We start from the raw sequence: 21413 nt of genomic DNA, 5'->3' as shown, positions 1-21413 counted from the left end.
GGGGACTTTCAGACGATCAGGTTTCTCAGATGCCAGTGTATATCTTACAGGAAGGTTTTGACCTCCCAGGTCACAAACATCCAAGTCCCAAGGCATCACATTTACCCATGATGCTGATATCTGACTGGAAATGCTCAAGCAGGAGGGAAATATAGCGTATCTCTGAGTACTGAAAGTGTTAACATACCATAACGGCATATGCAAGCAGGCAGACCATCCCCTCTCCTGCCCCTGCAGGAAAAGGGGCAGGGAAGTTTATATTTTAATTTCCTGAAGTTTCACTCAGTGTGCTTCATTGCCCGAGTATGCCAGATGTGCCGTGCCCTGAGATTTACCTCATCCATTTAGTATATCTCAACAGAAGTTTAAAACAAACTGAGCTGCAAATTGCCCATGTTAACTAAACCTCTAGGACACATCTGTGTAGAAAAAGAAAACGTCTGAATTATAAACCAACAAGACAGGTAGAGCAAAATGGAGTAATAGCAGGCTAAAATCAAAGCCTCCTCTAATCACGTGAGGCTTATACTTGACACAGTTGTCCCAAACCAGAGAACAAGAAAATCCTGAGTACATGGAGTTAAACCCCTTAAAATCATGAGATGTCGTTGTAACCGTAACACAATACACACAGACCAGGAAATTTGGCACCAGAACTTAATAAATAAAACTCTCACTGCTTCTACAGTCATCACCTAGTTATCCTGTGGCCAAAAGGTCACCTTGGCACTGGCTTTCTAGCCACTGTCTGCTATAAGTGTCCTCTTGGTTCCTCTCCTCCAGTGGTATGGGACCACACCACTGGGGTGGTAGTGGGAAGTCTGGGAAGAAGAGCCCATGTAAGCAACTTTCCAGGATTTTGTGCTTGATTCATCTTGCTGCTGCCCCACCTCTCCATCACAGCCTAAAGAGTGGGGTGAGGATTTGGGTCCAATGCATGGAACAGCTTGCCCATGGGATGTTCTTGGGTGAACAGCCCATTGTCCCCTTCCTTTCTCAGGGGGAGTGAAGAAGGCAGTGGGGAGTGGGGAGGTGGGAGGGGAGCTCTGGATCCTGCCAGCTTGGTGGTGAGTGACAGCCCACCTGGTGAGGGCTGTGCATGGAGAGATGCTCAGGGTGGAAAACAAAGACCAACAAGTTTTCAAACTCCACTGACTGATACTGTCTAAATGAATCAGTAGTCAGCACAAGGTGCCTGAGGGGCAAATGATCAGTTTACAAAACCCACTACAATCTGAGAGTTTGCAGAGTTCCTCAGTCCACCTGACAAAAAAAAAAAAAAAAAAAAGGAAAAAGAAAAAAAAGGACCACCCGCCCAGCAGTCATGGGTGCATTTATTTCTTGCTGCCGAGAGAAACGGAGCTGAGCATTCTTAGAATACTAAGGTCTGACTTTTACACAGCTTTTAAAACTTGGAAACCACAAAAATTATTCCATATCCAAGAAAACTCTTAAAAATATCTTAACTCTTTGCTCTCCAAGCAGTCTGCTCCTCTGTTTTTTTCCCTTTTACTGAATTAGCCTCTATTCGCTGCTGTTTTCTTTTGCAGAACACAATGAGGAGATGAAAAGCAATTCATTTGGCAAGGAAGTCTTCCTCAGGAAGATGACAAGTCTGCATACAATGAAATGCCAAGTACAAGCCAGAGACCTCAATTTTTCAGAAGTCATGCAACTTGCATGCAGCCTCCTTGAAGTCTGTGAGACTCAGAGGAGACTCATTCTATCCAGGATGAACTTTTAATTCTGAAGTAACTACACTTGGATCCCCAAAACAGTATTTATAATTCTCAGTGCTGCCTAGAAAACCAGAAAACATTTCAGAGGAAATGCAGAATTGGGAACGGTAAGACTAGGACTCCAAAACAGAAATAGGTGTCTTAGAGCTCTACATTTAGTGCAGCAGCAAATGGAAAAGCAGCAGCACTGCTTTCAGTTTAGCTAAATGCTCTGAAGCTTACCAACATACCAGGAAGGCTAGAGCTGAAAAACTTGGTGGAATTGCCAACTTCAAAATCCCCAAATAAGGGTATCAATTAAGAATATCTTTAAAATAAGCATACGCAAGTAAGTATAGGAATAATTGAATCAGTATGTAAATACTTTCTCAACCCACAACTGCAAAACCATGGGTTTTATGAAAGTAAAGTTGTAACAGATGAGAAAAAATTCCTATTTGCAACAAAAATTCCTCCATTACCTAATGAAAAGCACAAACTATTATTCAAACTGCAGAATGAAAAAGAAACAAGAAGTTTAAAAGTAACAGGAAAGAGACAGTGTTTCCTTTAAAGATAAAAATGGAAGCTGAGGAGGTGTTTAGCCAAAATCTAAGTAAAAAAAAGAAAAAGTCTCAAGACAAGGGTCCTGACTTATTATAGCCTTATGCCTACTATAACTTATGTAGACATAATTTCATCTGCATAATGAAAGTATGAAACCCTGCCACCAAGATACAAGAGCTCTTCATATACCCTTTTCAAAATTGCATCTCCCAAAGTAATAATTTTTCAGTCTTAAAGAAAAACTTGTAGGTTAAAGTGTCATGGTTCAGTCACTGTAGGCCAGTTCTTCATTTCACTAGACTCATTTTACCCTTCACATAGCTGAAAAGATGTGAGGAAAAGAATCTCTTTGGAAGGGTATCCTTTTAAGTCTGCTACAACACAATAAAAGCATAAAATTACTTATGGATCCTGTGGCAATAGCTAGCATATCCAATAATATTTAGGATGCTGTTGTAGTAGATTGTATTACTATGGAGTCTCAGAGCTAACGTCCCAACTACTGGAAACTGAACTGAGACGTTCTCTGTGTCCTATAGTTTATACCTGAAAAGGGTAACCCAACATATCCACACACTCAGAGTACCAAAGAGACCCGGTCACCAGCAACACTGGAAAAAGAGGCAATTTTACTGCTGGAAGGTATAATTCACAAGTGACACAGATCCTGTTGGAAACTATGATTATGACCTCCATAGATTGATTATAAAACCAGGGAGGGAGTTGACCTTCCGTAGTGCTTATTCACTGTCGACTACTACAAAAGCAAGTTCAAAAATAGCTTACGTGGGCTAAAACAGGAATGGGTGAGATCAGGAACTCTAAAAATGCTTTTCTTCTGGAAGATGCCAGGGTCGCTAACTATCAGGCTGAAATATCTCAACTCAGCCCAACAGCTTTTCAGGACAGATAAATCAGGAGCCATGCAATTTGCTATTCAAACACAAGAGCATCAGTGAAGAGCAGTGGTGGTCAGGAGCATACTGAGGTGGCCAAAGAGGTCCCTGGGTCATCAGCTCTGTGGATTCAACCTTTTGCACTTTCTACTGCTGCAGAAAGGAAATGTGCATGTGTGCGCACACACACAAAGACTCTGTCACTGCCGAATTCTGCAAACAAAGATATCTAGGAAATTAGAAAGCTAGAAGAATTGGCAAAAAATAACCAAGGAAAGACAGAGAGTGAACCCATTCTCCCAGCAACCTACCCAATAATTCAGACACCGCTGTATCACTGCTCCTTTTCTACAGATCCAGTGTTTTCAGATGAGTTGCATCCCTCACAAGTGCTACCTGCATGTTTTGATGAATGTTTTCCAGTCAAGGAGGAAATTAAGATTATTTGAATTGGGGCATAGTTCTACATCTACACATCCCCCCTTACATTGCTAGGAAGACTTAAACACTTTAATTACTAAAGATTTGTTCCCAGACCACACAGCAGCTCTTTGCTGCCCCGTCTCTGCTCCTCTCAAAGGGAGGCCACCGTTGCAATGAGGAGGTATTGCAAAGATAAGCTAATTGGCTTTGCCACCAGGAAAAATGCAATTGGGCACGCTAAGCCCAAACTGGGTAGTTGAGCCCAAGTGTCCCATACAGAGTACAGAAAGAGTTTCTGCAAAGTTCTTAAGCTTAATTTTCTTCTCGGGGAGCTTTCATGACAAGCTGAGCTTCAGAAGACATTAGTGGAGCATGAGTATAGGCTCAACACCTCCTGGTTTGTGGGAGACATAGGAAGGCAATTACATTCCGTCAGCTTAATTAGTGATGGAAATATGCTGCCTCTTATGCCTTCAAAAAAGTGCGTATGATGATGCATGATGCAGACTAGGCTTCTCCACTGTCTCACCCAGTTCACTTCCAGTTGCCTATCCTCAACCTGAGCACTGTAGACAGATATCCGACCTGCTGTGAGTCCCTCCAGGCTGCTGTGCAGGATTAGTGCAGCACAGGAGAGACCTTCTCCAAAGGCCTGGGAAGAGCTTTCTGGAGGGACATGCAGCACACAGTCTGTGTCACTTTAGAAGCCATCAGTGTGGAAGAAACAGGAGGAAAACCAAAAAATCTGCACCTCTAACACCCCAAGTGAGTTTCCATGCATAATGAATTGCAACATGCATCTTTTGGGCCCAGTGTGGTGCTGAGTGAGACAAGCTGGGAATTAATTCTTGGATCCAGCGGCTGAAAGACTGGCCTTTTTAAGCTGAAAAAATGCTGTAGGCTATTAGGGCTACTTCCATCTCCAGAGCACACCTTCCATCACTCCTCACCAAGCAAACCAACAAAGTGAGCACTTGGGAGAGTTTAGCCTACAAGCAAAATGCTCATTCAAAATTATGTTAACGAGCACAGCAGATTTCATTTTGTGCCAGACATCGATATTTCCAAATTGAAATAAGACTATCCTGTGTTTACGGCAGTATATACAGTTTTTTCTTGAAATATACATCAGACAATTTGGGTTTATTTTGCTTTGATGCACTGTTGTGTAAAACGTATAAATAGAATATAGAAAAATTTTTCTCTCTCAGGGCTCCGGCAACAACAGGTTCTCTATCGGTAACTTGTTCATACTGTACTGAGCAGCTGCACATAAGGCAGTATTGGCCTACTTTGAACAAAACAGAGATGTATTTTGAACCCCTGGTAACCTCATCTAGTATAAGAATAAAGAAAAAAAAAGGCATACTGGTATTTAAGTTTCCCCTATGATGCCTGTAACTGGGTGGATTTACCTCTAAATCACAAACTATTTCTTCCAGTCTTACCATTTCCTTTTGTTCTCTCATTTATCTTATTTACCACCATTAGAGGTCTGTTTTAGTAAAGAGGTTAATTTGTTTACTCACCTAGAAGAGAACAAGAAAAGTCCGCACATGTGTTGACTGCAAAAATTTGGGCACCAAATCCAAAATGCAAATCATGTTGGGCTTTGTTGTGGAAAGGGGTGACAACAGCTGTGCCATCCCACAGAAGTCTGTTCTCAAGCATCGTTATAAAGAGGAAAAAGCTACTGAGGATGACCATTCTGTGGTGAGGATAGTTTAAATCTCTTCCATTCTAATTCAAACAAAAAGAAGGGAAAATAAAGAAGTATTCAATGGCATAGAGTGGGAGAAGTGTTTTTTGGCTCTGGTAACCACACAGCCATGAAAGGCCACTATAATGGAAACTGCTCTGGATTTCTCTTTGGAACAGCTGCAAGGCAGTTATTTAAATGTACTCATTTACTTTTAGTATTTGGCTGGTAGGATCCACTGCTGGCAAAAGCAAAGAGAGAATGATGAATTTTTGTTGTTTTCTTGTTTTAAGCATTTCTGAAGCACTGTTGGAAGTCCCTGGTTCATTAAGCAACTGGAGCTCAAATTATTTCTTCAAAGCTTGTACTGCAGAATTCATCTCATGCCATTCACAAAGAGAGAAGATACTAATCACTCCACAGAGCACATTAATCAGTTTAGATCACCACTTGTCATGTTTCCTTTTTGCAAACAGCAAAGCCCTTTGGGATGCTAAATGTTTCTTACGGAATTATTTAACTTTCCACTTACTGCATTATCAGACTAATCAGGTTTCTATGATATAATTTTGCTTATACAGAGCTGAGGTTATGAAGTTGTCACACATACCACAAAATATTCCCAACATAAAAATCAGAAAATTCTGTTAGTTTTGTTTCTCTCTCTTCAAGAGCAGAATGGCCTACCTAACCTGAAATCACTAGATCCTCCCTTACAATAAAATCCCGTTGGCAAAAACTCAGAACACATTCTGGAAATTTTTCATTTCATTGACTTATTTGGCATACTATAAATGGTGTCCCAGAACTATTTTCTATTCCAGATTTCAGCTATGGATAGCTAAACTACTCTGATACTTTACTTATTTTTCACATTTAAACATGACCAAGATGCCCTAAATCTGTGCTTTTAATCACCACTCTGTATGTCTGGTAACAGGATGCTGGGGGGGAAAGAAAACGAGAGCAGAGAGCTTTGGACAAGTCAATACATAGGGAGGGTATGAAGAAATGTGACTGTGGAAAATGCGTTGCTTCAGTAGAGGGTTGCAGAAAGCACCAAAAGCATTTCCTATGCTGACACACCAGCAAGAAGAATATTTTAAAACAGTAGCAACGATTTCACACCTGGTATCAAGAAGTGACTTTCAAAAACTTTTCCAAAATGTGAATCTTTTGTTAGCTGACTCAGAAGACAAATCTTGAGAAAGATACCATTTGCAATTAAATTAGCAGGAACTGTGGTCCCTCACTGTGGTGCCACCACAAAAAGCACCTCTATGCAGTCAACACAAAAAGCACCCTGGCAAAAACCTGCCAGGGTGGGCTCTGGATCACAAAAGGTCCTGCTAAGGTCTCTGGGATTCTCCCCATGTGGTAAATAAGAGTCTATTCTTGTTTGTGCTGTGCAGTTAAAGGACTGATGTCAGGCAGAGAAATATTTATTGCTGGGTTGTATACACATACATAAATACACACACACGTATACAAAATAGATAACATTTATTTCTAAGACTAAAATGACCCAATGTGAAGGAAACCAACTATCCTGTCAATGCTAAAGGAAAGTTTAAAGATAAAAGATAAAAAAAATTAAATATAGAGAAAGTTTAAAGTAAAGTAGCAAAACACTTCTTTTTGTAACTAAGATGCCATCTAGCTCATGCAGAAGGCATGCAAGGCTACTTCCAAGTTTAAAAAAAAAAACCTTCCTTAAAACATTAGTCTCTAAATGTCTTCTGCAGCACACTGTGGCATCTGCTCAGTTTTAAAATAATGTCCTCCAGAAAAAAAAATTAAAAATTTAATTAATATAGTTTTATAAACTACATCCAAAATTCATTTGTACGTCAACACAAACGTGAAAGGCAAGTCCATGCAGTCCCAATATGAAAAGTGCTTTACTTCAATATTTCCTTCTAATGATTCGTCTCTTTAGCTATGTGTCTCGCTATGTCCTTGCCTGTTAAAAAAGCCCTTCCTTACCCTCAGAAACATACACATGGCTCCCAGCTGATTATTTGGATCTGTTACTCCCTTCTGTAGGATTGAAACCATCAGATCCACAATGGTTTACTGAAATCTGTGGGAATACATGCATGCATGTAAGTCTGCTCATACAGATACCATATTTGAGTCCATTTTTACAACACGAGGTTGAAAGAATATGGTAGAAAAATATCAATCTCCCACACTGAGATACCAACCTTTCCTGTGCTTCCTATTGCCATTTCTTTTTGGCTCTCAAGTCAAACCTCCTTGAATCACTGTTTCTAAAACCCAAGCATGGAGGGAGATCTGTCTGGATTACCAGTCAATGATCAGAGTCATCCATTTATCTCTAGTCTTTTTCTAGCAATGCAAGTCTAGGGTAGGATTTATTCAGCAGAAACTCCCTGTAGACACAGGACACATACATTTATTCACCTGTAAAGTACAACAGAATGGTAACTATGCTGATCATCAAGTCCTTTATAAATTATAGCCTTTCTTCCACTTATTCTTGTGCCACGGATGACCTCATTTTCCCTTCGAGAAGGCATTTATCCTGAAAAACAATGCTTAGATACACAAATTTCTCATACATAAAGAAGGATCTGAAGGGAGAACCCATGGAGACAGGGGTGCAAATGTCTTTCAGAGCATACGAGGAGATGGCCTGGGACAGCCCTCCTCCAGAAAGGGCGAAGAGTCCAACAGCAGCCAGGCAGCCTGGAATGCAAGCATACAGCATCCACCTCCTACCAGGTATTCTGTTCTGCTGTAAAGTTGCAAAATCATTCTCTGACCCTAACAGGGACAAAGACTTGAAAAGCAACAAAAATACTTTAAAAATATACTATCCTCCATTTGAAATACAGGAGGAAGAGAAGCACAAAGTTTCTCCAAAGCAGGTTTCAGATTCAGCTTGTTTCACATCACCCCCATCAATGGACATCTTTCTTATAACATCGTAGGGTCCAGGAATCTCTGAACTACTGCACTTCATAGCGCATATTGTCGAAAGGTGTAGTATCCTGAGCCAAAGAATGTCCAGCAAACAAAAAAAAAAGCAATATAAACATTAGATCTCAAATTTTCTCACACCTACATTAATAATTTGTGGTGCCCTCTTCAGTAAAATAGACATCCTTAAAAGTTTTATGTTGTAAAAGACACTTGGGTCTCTATGAAGTCAAAGGAATTTTGAAAATGCTTTTCTGAGATGAAATCTTGACGGTTACTAACAGCTTGTTTTCTGTTTGTAATATTTACTTCACCAGAAAACACATGTACTTGGTGTTCAGTATATGGAGATGAAGAAATCACGTAGGTATTTATAAATATCAAGTCTAAAACACACACTTTGATTCATGAAAGCAAGATGAATGTGTTAGTAATTTTAAGTCTGTTATTAATTTTATTGCTGCTTTTGGCTTAAAACTTTAGCTTTTCTGATAAGAACACTGAACCTGAAATTTCCTGTGGTGGTATTCCAACCGAACCACATTATGACCTTCTTCAACTTTGCATTCTTTAGGCATAGTACAAATCAAACCATAGTGCAGGGACTACCTACATGGAGTCAATAAAGATCATGTTTTGCCATACATTTTCTTCCACAAATAGTAGTAGAACACAGCAATGTCATGTCTCAAACTATAACAACATTCTTAGGAAATTATGAGTGTCTCTAATACAATATTTCAAGAAAAATTCCCTTGATGACTCAGAATTGTGACAGGAGAAAAAGCTAGGATTCAATGACGAAATAAGAAAGAGGTTCAGTCAGTTCAGCTGCCAGAGTTTCACTGTGGTCTACTCACCTCAATGACCTCAGGTTGAGACATCATGGAGGACGGCACCAAATCGGTGGGGATATCCATGGTAGCTCAATATGTCCCTGTTGTCCTTGCACCCTTCCTCTGCACCCAGAAACCCTTGTAGGCACACAGAAGCACTTCTTCAGACCCTAGTCATACTGGCATTTGCTCCTAGCAGGAAGGAAAAAAAATTGCTGAGAATAACAAGAGAACTGGGTATGCAGTCAACATCCAAGCCCCTCGGCTGCTGTAAAACCAGCCTGTGTGTTTGCACAACCCAACTTGCTTACATGACCATTCACAACAGATTTGCAGAACTTTCAAAGGCCACGTTGGAATTCGGTCCAGAACAGCAAAACAATTCACTTGACCACAACTATAATTCACACAAACTGAATACAGCAAGAAGGCTAATGCGTAGACCATGTACACATTTGCAAGGAAAGATGATCACCTACAAAGCACTGGAATTGTGTTAGGTTTTTTTCCCCACACCAAAATTAAAAAAAAAACCCTCACAGAAGAATACTCGGAGAATTACTTGCTGGAATTTAGGGTATATTTATTTCCTCAACTACTATTGTTTTACAGTTTATGATCACATGAACTTTGTTAAGGAGACAAACTTAAACATTATGATGTCCTTATCCTTGATTTATTTCCACCATACTCTTTTTTTTTTTTTTTCCCAGATAGACACAGATTTGCTGTAGGTGAATATACTGAATTGCTGTGTAATGTTTGATCAGATCATCCAACAGAATGACTATCATGTTCATCAAGGTTACATCAGCTTCTGCATGTTTATATTCTTTTGTGCAAAGAAAACCAAACAAAGGGGAGAAAACTGTAAATGGCCAAGAAATTAAGACCATTTAAAAATTCCAGATGAAGACTACTGCAGGTTTTTTCCCCAATCAGGCCAGACGTATACAACCCCACCCACAAATTAGCCAGCACAGAAAGGATTTTGGAGAGACACCTATTTGCTCTCTGTATCCACCACTTCCTATTCTGTAAGTCACGGTAGAAAATCACTTGTGCTAAGTGTATACAGAGTCCAACAAATATACCAAAAATGACCCCAAACCTAACTGGTATTTTTCAAACCGAGACCCTGGTGTAATCATACAGACAAAGCTAGTAATTTTCCTGGTCTCTGGTTCATTTTTTCAAAGGCAACACTTACTTATCAAGCCAAGAAAGAATAGGTAAGTGCTGTAGGAAAGCTGAACTCCACATGCTTTTCTGAGTCAGTTATGTCTTTTTTTGTGTGTTGTTCATTTAAACTCAGCCTTTGCACGCCGCTGTGGATATTATTCCTGCTTCTTAAAAAGCATCATTCTGAAATGCTTGCTTCACATTTCAACACATCCCTGCGTGCCTTACGTCACATGTAGCTGTCTCATCTTCCAAGCTCTTGGATCACTTTTTCCATCTTTATATAGCTTTCCAGTGACCCTTATTCTTTCCTACTCATTTCTTGTTAGTAACCTTTCATTCTTTCCACTCTTTGCTCCAAATTTCTACTACTATGCTCATGGAGAGGACAGAAAATGGAGATTTAGCATTCCTCCAGGAAAGCATCCACTGAAAGTCGAAGAACTGAGCTACACATCCTTCAGGCTTCCTGTTTTCTTTTCACAGCCAAAGTTTTGCCAGTTTTCTGAAATTCACTCATTTTTCCACTGTGCATGACAGATGAAGGAAACAGATAGCATCAACCTGAAACTACTGCTTTTCTACTGCTTTTCTGACTTTGGAAAGCTTTGCTATTTGACCAAGAGAGTGATTTTCAGTAAAACTCCATCAACAGCCTCAAGATCCTCAACCAGCACATTTCGTCACTGTCTTGTGAGCTGTCACAAATGTAACAAATAAGATCTCATAAGACCATTGTTTCTGTTCTCAAAACATGTTTAAGAGCAGCAGTGTCACTGCACCTACTTCACAGCAGCTCATTGTTAGTTTCTTTTACGTCTTCTCTTAATCCTGAAATGCTGCTGCTCTTGGATAATCAAGATGGGCAAAAGATCACAGATGAAGTAGACTTTAGGGAAGACTATCTAGACCAAAACCAGAGGTATGCTTAGAATGCTGTTTGCCACATATAAAAATGAGAGAAAATGATCATTTTTACTAGGGACCATCACAGAGCAGAAGAGAAAAAATAAGAAAAAAAAAAATCTTAAGTCTGTTCAGCCTTTAGCGAGCTCTGTGTACTCCAGGTAGAACACAAAAGTCAGAAGAAGTTTAACCCCATAAAACCCAACAAGCACTTTGATGCTGAGGAGAGGAGAAACATGCCTGTAGTCATTTTTCGCCACCCCTCCAAGAAATAGAAAACACAAGATTAGTAAAAAATTCCTAAGCCTATCACCATTTCACATTTCCCTTTCTGCACCTAGCTGCATTTTCGTTGCTTGTATTGCACTGATCCCTCAATTTATCTGGAGAAGGAAGGCTCTTCAGCATACACCTTGCTTCTCCTAAGCACAACATACACAATGATTAAGAATTTCTGCCAACAGTTTAGGCTCCTAAAAGCATTCCAGCTGAAAATAGGTTGGACGGTACAAAATGACTCTCCCCCCGGCCCCGCCCAACCTACCTCATCTCATTCAGCAATGATAAAGTGCAGAGAAGACTCTGCTTTCACAGCAGTGCAAAAGCAAGCTGACTCCATTCAAGCAAACAAAGGTGGCTCCTAAATTAATACCTGTGTGAGTTCAGGGTGCAGGCCCGTGTTTTTCAAAAACTATAAATAAAGGGAACAGGATCCTTGAATGAACTTTGCTAAAGGGTGTTATGACAGAAAAAGTAGTGTCTATTAAAAAGAAATTCTGAAACACAGCAGCACAGAGGTGGCTTCTTACTAATGAGATTTTGATGACTTGCTACACTACAAAGCACTGGAAAAAATACGCAAATTTTGAAGCAAATTCACACATATTCCCAAACACTGGAATTGCAGATCTTGCAAGTAAGTACCACTGTATGTACTCTTCTTTTGACAGACGTTGCTGTCTTTACTGAGTGCATCTAGAGAACAGCAAACTGGGGAAACACGTTGGTTCTGTATCTAAAATTAGTAAAATTAAGGTTATAGAATTTCTTATCCTCTGTGACGGTGACTCATCTCTAAGAAATGATGTTTCACCATGAACTACAACATTGAGAAAGCCATTTTTGGTAACACATTTAGTTTTTGGTTAATAGAGAAAAAAACATCAGCTGACGCTCGGCAGAGTAGCGCATCTCTAACGTGCAGAGCAGGAACGCATCTTCACCAAACAAAACATACTGCTCTCCGACATGCCATGACTAAGCATCATCATTTCTGGATCAGCTCTCTGAGACCACAGAAAAGAGGAACAAGGCAGTTTTGTCATTAATTGCAGTAGTTAGGAGAAATGCAATAATGTATCAACAAAACACCATCTTGAAGGAACTGCTTCTGGAAAATCCATTAAAATGACAAAAATTATTACCTTATTCCCACCCCCCAGTTTCTTGCACAGTACAAGTGATCTGCTATTTAGGAGTGATACAGCAATACCAACAACTTTTGCATCACTGCGTTTCTCACCTGGGCCCACAAATACACAGTGCCTCCGCTGGAGTAAGGTGCTGGGACGGAAAGGCAAATGGTGTTTTCACAATCTGTGGCTGTTTCAGGTGTCCTGCATTGTTGCTGTCTTTCAGCTTTGGTTTCCTGCACCACTGTCAGAGTATCTTTTGGTACCACAGCTTGACTTCACAGACTTCATGTTCCTGGATTTCATGACTCTCAAGATGCTGATTTGGTATGACCTTGAAGTTCTTAAATGTGATTTAGCTAAACAAAGCTACCCTCCTTGCACTCCTCTAGTGAATAAAAGCCTAACAGAGTTTCCCAGAGGATAGTTTTAAGTCCTAATTGATCCCAGATGGATAGGACCCGTAAACCCATCAAGAAAAACAACAAAACAACATTTGAACAACATGTAAAGGCAAAAAAGTAAGAAAAAAGATCTCACATAAGGGTCCTGCTTCCAGATGTCATTGCAGAGACATTCCAAATTTCATGTGGCATCTGAAGTCTTACCATCCAAAAGTAATCATTTGGCATCACTCCCCTCCAGCAGTCTCCTCCATCAACCAACCACTGCTTGTAAGCATTAGTTTGTTAGCACATAAATAAAAGCATGACCCCACCATGGTAGCCTTACAAGACAAAAAGACAAATGAACGCCATCCAGAGAAGAGCAATGGCAATGACTTAACCTGTCTACTGCTTCATTTTACCACTTGTTAAAGTGATGGTGATAACATGAGTTTTTAGTTACCTACTAAGGACTCATGGAGGTGTTTTTCTTCTCTCCAGTAACCACTTGGTTAATACAAGAACAACTTCAGATGCACTTTCTAGCATAAAAGAAAATGAACATGAAAAGCAGAAAAATTGGTTTCAATTTCATGCTGCTAAGAAAAGAGAAGAGGCTTTCCTGTTACTCCTTCCTCTACTATAGTGACTACTAGGAACTATTGCAAAAATTTGGATTTTCTTTTGCAAGCTACAGAGCATTAGGTCTTCCTAACAGAAAGATATTACCTCTTTTGAGCCTTTATGTTACTTTAGGTAAAGCTTTCACCACCACCGATATTGTCACTTCAAACCATAGAGGCACAGATTCACTTATAAAAATACAATTCACTTGCTTAAAACGGTTCTGAAAAAGTTATTTAATAGCGATTCTTCCAACACTGAAACTCCTCTTGACATATACTTTAAAGCAATTAATTAAAAAAACACACAAAACAATGCTAAAACCCCTCCAGGATGTGTCAACATGATTTTGTAAGTGAGCAGAGATACCTACAACTATGGAACAATAGTCTCAGCAGACTGGCGAAGGGCAAACACCACCATGGAAATGCAGATTAGAAGCTCTTGGTCCCTCTGAAACTCTTGTAAGGCAGTCCAAACTCTGATGCCAGCATTGACTTCCCTGAAACAGTTTCAGGAAGCCTTTGCATAAACACAGTGCTCCATTTTTTTTCGCATTAATCAGTTCACTGCTGGTTAAAGTGAAGGGAAAAGCCACATGCCAGCGCCCTGTCCTGCCACCTCGGGACCTTCCTCCTCCTTCCTTGCATGGCATGTCTGGAGTAGTGTTTCAGCAAATGTCTTGTTTTGTACCAGGGACCAGACTGCTGAATCTTGAAGTGAGTTTGGTACGTGGTGTACTGTGACAAATAAATTTGCAGAATGAGCTGCATAAGGGTATGTGAAATTTTACTGGATGACCTGCCAAAGCATAAGGACAAGCTGAAGTAATTTAAGTGGTTATGATCTCTACAATCCATACTTCCTCCCAATTCTGCCTTCTCTTTCTGTTCCAGGGTGTGTTTTGCCTGCAAATGAAGATAACCTCCTGTGCTCTGCATTAACACGCTCAGCAGTTAAAGAGCTGCAATAAGTTAATAGTGGTAATTCAGTATTGGACAAAAAAGGGAGAAAAAAAATAAAAGAGGAGATTTATAGGCAGATAGTGTGGCCTATTGTTGTACTCTTGCTTTCAAGTCCTTCTGAACAACAGCAACAAGTCTTTTGCCACTTAATGAGATGCTTTTCCTACCACGTCCCCATGAAATTTCTGGTGTTTCAGAAGAAAAGACCTCCCCTTCTCTTCCCTCAGCAGATGCATCAATACAGTTTGGAAGCTAGCACAAAATTAACTGTCCGTGACAAACTTTGTTGACAGTGTGTGTATTTGAATACATGCATTTTACTGTACAAATTCTTCGGATTGGTTGATGTCAGCCTGGCTCTTTCACCTGACATCCCTCTCCAGAAAGAATAAGGCTGTTGTCACATCCACCGTCTATTACTATAGCAGTAAGTATTGGAATAGAACTAGTATATGGTACTGATTAAACTGGGTTAATAGCAGTGAATCTGAAATTACACTGCTGGAGTTGGAAATAATTTTGTCAATATTAGCGTGGAAGACAATTATCTGTTTCTGATGTCATAGGGACTGATGTGAACACTGATTGGGTTATACCACTGGTCATATACATCCTTGTAGAAGGAAGTGGTTGCAACAATTCAGCATGCTTTCAGACCAATTACCAACAAATTGCAGAAGTCACACCTGTTACGACAGCTCATGCAACACCACCCTCCTGTTGTCCCAGTGAAGAACAGTTCTACAAACATGCCTCCTCCCAAAGCCTTCCCGTCTGTTGTTTCCAGTCACTGGACAGACTGCTTTAAGGGGTTACGGAGCTATAGCATATCACCCATTTGGAAGCTCTTAATAAGAATGAATAAATTCACTGTGAAAATGGATTTGTGAGGTTTTACAGAGGGGTCATGGAAGTCATGAAGGGGAGAGCCAGAGGAAAGGGACAAAGTCACTCCATTTCCTGTGCTGGCGGTACCATCACCCCTGGAAATGCCGGTAAAGCCAGACATTTCTTCAGTCCAACGTCACTGTCTAGGAAAATACATTTTACTGGAATTTGCGAACATATGGAAAGGTTCAGATACAACAGGAAATCTCTACCTTGCAAATACTGCAACCCCCCGCCCCAAAACCCAGAGTAAACCAACTTGATTGTCTCTGCTCTTTCACACTAACAAGAGTGAGTATCACAAAAGTTTCAACCAGCTTAAGAAACTGGCCAGATTTTTCAGTCTGAGGAGAAAGATCAATGACAGACTGAAGATGCAATTAACCTGAGCTACTCATTCACTTCTGTAGAAGAAATTGAGATCCTCACTGGAAACGAGGTGAATTTTCCATGCTGCTGTTACGCTAGCACATCACACAGGGCAAAAAAACCCCATTTTTCACATGCACCAAGACAGGCAATAACCACACAGAGTAAAAGATGCTTATGTAAATAACACCTCATCTCCAAAACACAGCACACACGTTTGCCCAAACTGCAAGTGACAGTCAATCCATATCCAGAAACATTTTTCCACCAAATCCCCGTCCCTGTGGAGAAATGACCTACTCATTTCTATACAGTAATCAATGGTTAATTCACTTTGACTTAAATGTCAGCTCTTTGCAGATATTGTTTATGAGTTCAGACCTTTTCTTTTGCAGTCTGAGTGGGTTAACCCAACAGCATCAATTTCTATCCAGATAATTTCTGCTCACAGCACTTCCGTTATTGGTGAAGTAATGCACCGTTTGAAGACAAACATTTCCAGACCAATTATTTAAAAAAAAAAAAAAAAGGATATTTTTCCAACCTGACACAACAGATGAACAACAAAGAAACTGGTTAAACAAAATATCATTAAGGCATAAAAGGGAGGGAAGGAGGAAGGGAGGGAGGCATGCAACAAGAATAGTGCAATATTTAAAATGTTTCACTGTCATCAACAAATGACTTATTAATAATAAATAAACAAACTGACAACTACAATAGAAAATTGAGCTGGTTGGCCTGAAAACCGGAATCGGTTGGTACTAACCCCTTTCTCCTGCCATCACGGTTTGGCTACACGGGAGCGCGATGAGATTTTGTAATATTCCATCCAACAGCCTGGGGGCCATTTCCCAATGCACAGAGCTGCAGGAGCACTAGCAGAGCGGCAGTTACAGGATGTCCTGTGCGGCAGCAAAGGCTTACAAACATCTGCAGAAGGGTTGGCAAGACAGCCTCCTGCCTAAGGGCTGAGTGAGAGCAGGAGAACAGCCTCCAGCAAGACCTCTGGACAGCAAGTGCCATTGCTACCTGCCATGTATCTCTAGTGTGCTCTGACCCGCCTCAAAACCTCCGGGAGACCAAGGTAAAAAACATGAGTACCCCAACATACTAGATCACAAGAGTGGAATTCCCTTCTGGTGGTTGAAAAACCATCCTCCTCTTACCCCATGTGCATCATTTGCTTTCTGGTTTTTCTCAGTGTTGGTTTTTTTGTGTGTTTTGGGGTTTTGTTTTTTTTTTTTAAGAATCTGAGCAATTGTGACTTTGACAACCAAAAAAGCAGAAGGACAAAAACTTTCCCAAGTTCAGATCTAACCCAGCCACTGAACACCTCAAAGCAGGTACTGTTTACACTACTGCTGTTCCAACTTTGGAGTCACAATGTTCTAAACAATTGTCTTGGAAGTGATTCAGTGTCACAAAGATGCGCCACAGGATCAGGGACTTTATTATCACTATGGTCCCGTGTAAGTAATACATCTGCTTCTATGTTTGTGTGATGCCTGCCTCAATTGCACTTTGTCAATCAAAGTATACATTCTGCATAATATATAACACAACCACCTCTTAGCCACTAACAGCATCAAAAGCAGGACAGCAGCATATTTAGCTGTGTATCACTTTGCAGATTGCTTTACTGAGAACAGCAACAGCTGGCCAGAGCATTTATCTTTTACTTAAGCCAAACCAAAACAAAATAATAACAAACACTACCTTGGGAAACTTAACCTCAACTCTCCCAGCCACCTGAAAAGCATCTTACGAAAAAAAAATCAGGAATAAGAGACCTAAATTAATGAGATCAAATAAAATGCAGAAGTCCAAAAGAGTATTATGAAAGAAAAAAAAAAAAAGGGAAAATAGGAACTCATCTCTCCTACTTTCCCTTCTGCCTTCAGCCAACTCATACCTGTAAACTTCAAAAAGTTTTTAAAAGGTGCTCCAGGCAAATTTTCAACTTCCTGCAGCTAGAAAAGACTTACAGTTTTCACTGCCTCAGTCCTCACTTTCAGGAGTGCAATACAGCTGTTACCCTTCCTTATGTAAAGGAAAAAGATGAACTATTCAGCAGTACTCTGAGGCTAGAAATAAAATTATTTCAACACAAATGTAAAAATTGCCCTCGCATTCAGTAGGACTCTTCCACAACGCAGTAATCAACAGAGGATTTCAAATCTACATCATTTGCATGCACAGCTCAGCCTGTTTTTTTTTAAAAAAAAATTACATCAGTCAAACCTGTTTGAATAAGATCTCTGTGGATAATCAGGGAAAGATTATTGTTCTGGCCTCAATAATTAATAATACAAGTACTACCAGATTGATGCTAAATCTTGCCAGGACAGAATACAGCCTGCAAGGGGTTCAGCAAAGATGTGTCGGGTGGAGCCGCCTTACCCAAGCAGAACAATTTCATGAACTCTGCAGAGGCAGCGTTGTGTGAAACTGTCCCTTCTTCCCCACTGCAAGACTGAGACAATCTGTCACCTTATTCATTTACCACACACTGAACTCATTTACAACAATAAATTAGTACCACTGTGCAGTTGCACTCCCTCCAAGAAACCATCCGCTCTCATGGAGAACGCATGGGTCAGGAGAGACATCTTCCCAGTCATCCCACTGGGGCAAGATCAGAGCCCCTGCCCATCCCCCCCAAGAAAAAGAAGATCAATCTGAATGTATAAAAGAAAACCCCCTCTATTCACAGACTTTCAATGCAAAAAATCTCGGTGGATTGTACACTACCCCGAAGCATTTGTCTTGCAGGGAAATCTTTTCCATATGCCACTCTGTTTTGCCTGTCACCATGCCTTATACCCCATTTAAGGATGACAAAAGCAGGCTGACCACAATTATGCACTGGGTTCCACCAAAGGGCAGACAGTTCAAGCATCTGTAATTAACCTATGTATGTCTGCCTTCCTCCTTTACCTACTCTGATGTTTATCCCCCAAAGAGACCTTCAGATGTTTTACTGTGGCCACCATGAAGGCTCTTTGCCGAGTAGATTATTTCCAAAATTACAAGCTGTTCATTCTTTCTGGAATTGTTTGTGTCTTGGGGTTGTATCTTTTGTTCTGTTTTGGTTTTTTCTTCCTTTTTTTTTTTTTTGTTTCTTCTGGCAAACCATAAGTCTGGTCCTGTGCCCATGAAATTCAAATGCATTTTGGTGATGACCTTAATGGCAGGCAAGGAAGGCAGGAGGACTCCTACTTCCCCAAGCATTTGCTACAAGTCCAACCCTGCTGAAGTCAGAGAGCCCCAACGCCCCTCTCTCTGCAACATGGACCCACGTGATTTCCTGTTGTCAGTTACTCACAGCAAAAGGTATTTGAGGAAATGATGTTACAGCATTGATGGTAGCAGAATGGATGCTTGTTTGGCCCATCGTGACACTTCTTTTCAGATTAATGGAAATGACCAAGAACATCTTGAAGGAAAAATAACAAACATCTCCCTTCTCTGTGTCAGTGGTAGCAAGACACTCACTTAAAAGGTCTTTTCTAAGGCATATAAACATCCCATCACGAAGGCAGGAAACTAAACATTGCTGTATCTGATTAAAAATTAAAAAGTTTTTCTTGGCCTTTCTAGTTTTCTGTGTCCAAAACAATTAACTCCTTTCCCTCAGGATATTCTAGGGGATTTGTATCTTTACTATTCTGACTTTGCTATCAGAAGAAAATGCCACATTCTACTAATGAATGGAAAACACATTTTGAAAGGACGAGCCCATAGTATTTGGCATTGTAACATGTGAAATCACAAACACACTCACCTTAAGGCATGTCAGTTATGGTACAAACTGGACTCACATCAGCAGCAGACTAATCCACAAGGCATGCAGCAGCACACCAGGTTTCTCTGCATACTGTTTAGATGAGATTTAAAAAAAAATTAAAAAAAAAAATCAAGAAGCACTCATCATTTTCTATTCATATCTCAACATTTTTGCTGAAACTGCCACCACCATGCTGTCCACAACTGAATCATGCTCCTTTCCCCCATTAAACACAGGATACTTTTTCTCCCTCTGCTACACATTGAGATATTTGAAATCTTATTTAACATTTGAAAAAAATTCAGTTTAGTTTGTGTAGTTGTCCTTTTTAAGAATCCTTTCTGTACTTCCCTGACCTAGGTCAGTTTGCACCATCCAGTGCAATTCTCTCACTTGCTCAACCTCCTTTCCTGATTATTTCCATATTGTATCTATTCCACACCCATCTCTTGGGCAGCATTTTCTTGCTGCTTTTTAAATCCAAAATGATACTTCATCTTCTCTTGAAGCCTCCTACTTCTCTGAAAAGCGTCTTCGGAGCTTAGTCTGCAAAGTCAAAAAAAAACGTGCACGACTTCCTCAGTTTTCTCATTTTCCTGCCGTTCTCCCTTTAAAGCCAACATGTCAGGTTGCCTTCCCATTGCCATCCAGAACTCTAGGCTTATTTCAGTCATTATCTAGCAGGAATGTAGCTTCTCCTACTGACTGCCATTAATGCTTGCTTGTTAAGGATTGCTTAGAGATGACCCAGCAAGGCTGGAGAACCTCTTCCCACTCTCACTTGGGGGAATCAGTCAGCTTCTGCATTATTAATGCAAGGAATGCTAGCTGTTTTATGCATGTTTCTTCAGATGTATTAGGAGCTTCAACAGAATGATCAGGTTAGCATAAGATAAAATAATCAAACCAAAGGCTCACGCACACATAAATTGCTTTAAAGCATCTGCACTAACCACAGCACCCGCTTCAAGAAACAGCTGCAGCAGCATCTCCACTGTTCTTTTTCAATGAGTGGGGGGAAAATAAGATATCCCTGAAAGCAGATTTCTAATTTCTCTGTTTCACGTAAAAGCAATGTGAACTAAGAAGAGTCCAGAGTAATAACTCATGCCATCGTCTAATTTCAACACTATCTCAAGACTCCAAACTTCAAGAAAGAATCACCAGAAAACAAAGAGGAAAAATACAGCTAGACACCAACTGATGAAAAATAATGTCAGTCTGCTCAGGCTTATGTAAACAAGTAACTACAATGTGGATGATCTCTCACAGCGTAACCAAAAGGAAGCTGCTGTCATATGGCAATGTTTTCATAACCTACACTTTCATCGTAATGACTTTTAAAGTACCAAATACTTCTAAAACAAGCCATTTCAAAACAGTTTCTGAAACCCTTCTAAAACAGTTTATTTCTACTGACAGACATTAAATTTGAAGAAGTTAACTAACAGAGAGAAAAGTTCAAAGTCACCATGGATAGCTCATCATTTAAAATGCATCATTAACTGTTGCCAGCATTGTGTGTGTGTGCGCACGCGTGCGCGCGTGTGTGTGTAAAAGAAGCAAGTCTGGTGCATGCTTTTGTCCTCCTCCATTATAACAACAACAACAACAACAACAACAACAACAACAACAAAAGCAAGGAGCTGCTTATTAGAATTATTCTGAACACCGGGATTGCAAGAAGCAGTTTTCACAACACAGAGCCAAGTAGGTGGCATTGCCTCACATAGTTAATTGAGAAAATTTAAATTTAACTCCTAGTAGGTTCTCATCACTATTTTGCTTACTAATCAGTATCATTAA

At 40.2% G+C, this 21413-nt stretch overlaps 1 protein-coding gene across 1 annotated transcript in view; it reads right to left on the bottom strand.

Annotated features, from left to right (window-relative positions):
- Nucleotides 1–9169, bottom strand: part of LPAR1 (lysophosphatidic acid receptor 1) — a gene marked incomplete at both ends in the record, with an annotated part of 48599 nt that extends 39430 nt beyond the window's left edge. The window contains one exon of the mRNA XM_082013422.1: nucleotides 9110–9169. Coding sequence (XP_081869548.1) covers nucleotides 9110–9169 — 60 coding nt within the window. The remainder of the gene's footprint in view (nucleotides 1–9109) is intronic.
- Nucleotides 9170–21413: the final 12244 nt, after the last annotated feature.

The sequence above is a fragment of the Phaethon aethereus genome (assembly GCF_964289735.1).
Source record: "Phaethon aethereus genome assembly, chromosome: Z".
In the NCBI taxonomy this organism is placed as follows: Eukaryota; Metazoa; Chordata; class Aves; order Phaethontiformes; family Phaethontidae; genus Phaethon; species Phaethon aethereus.
Note: the sequence above shows the minus strand (reverse complement) of the source record. Positions and strands in the feature narration are given on the sequence as shown.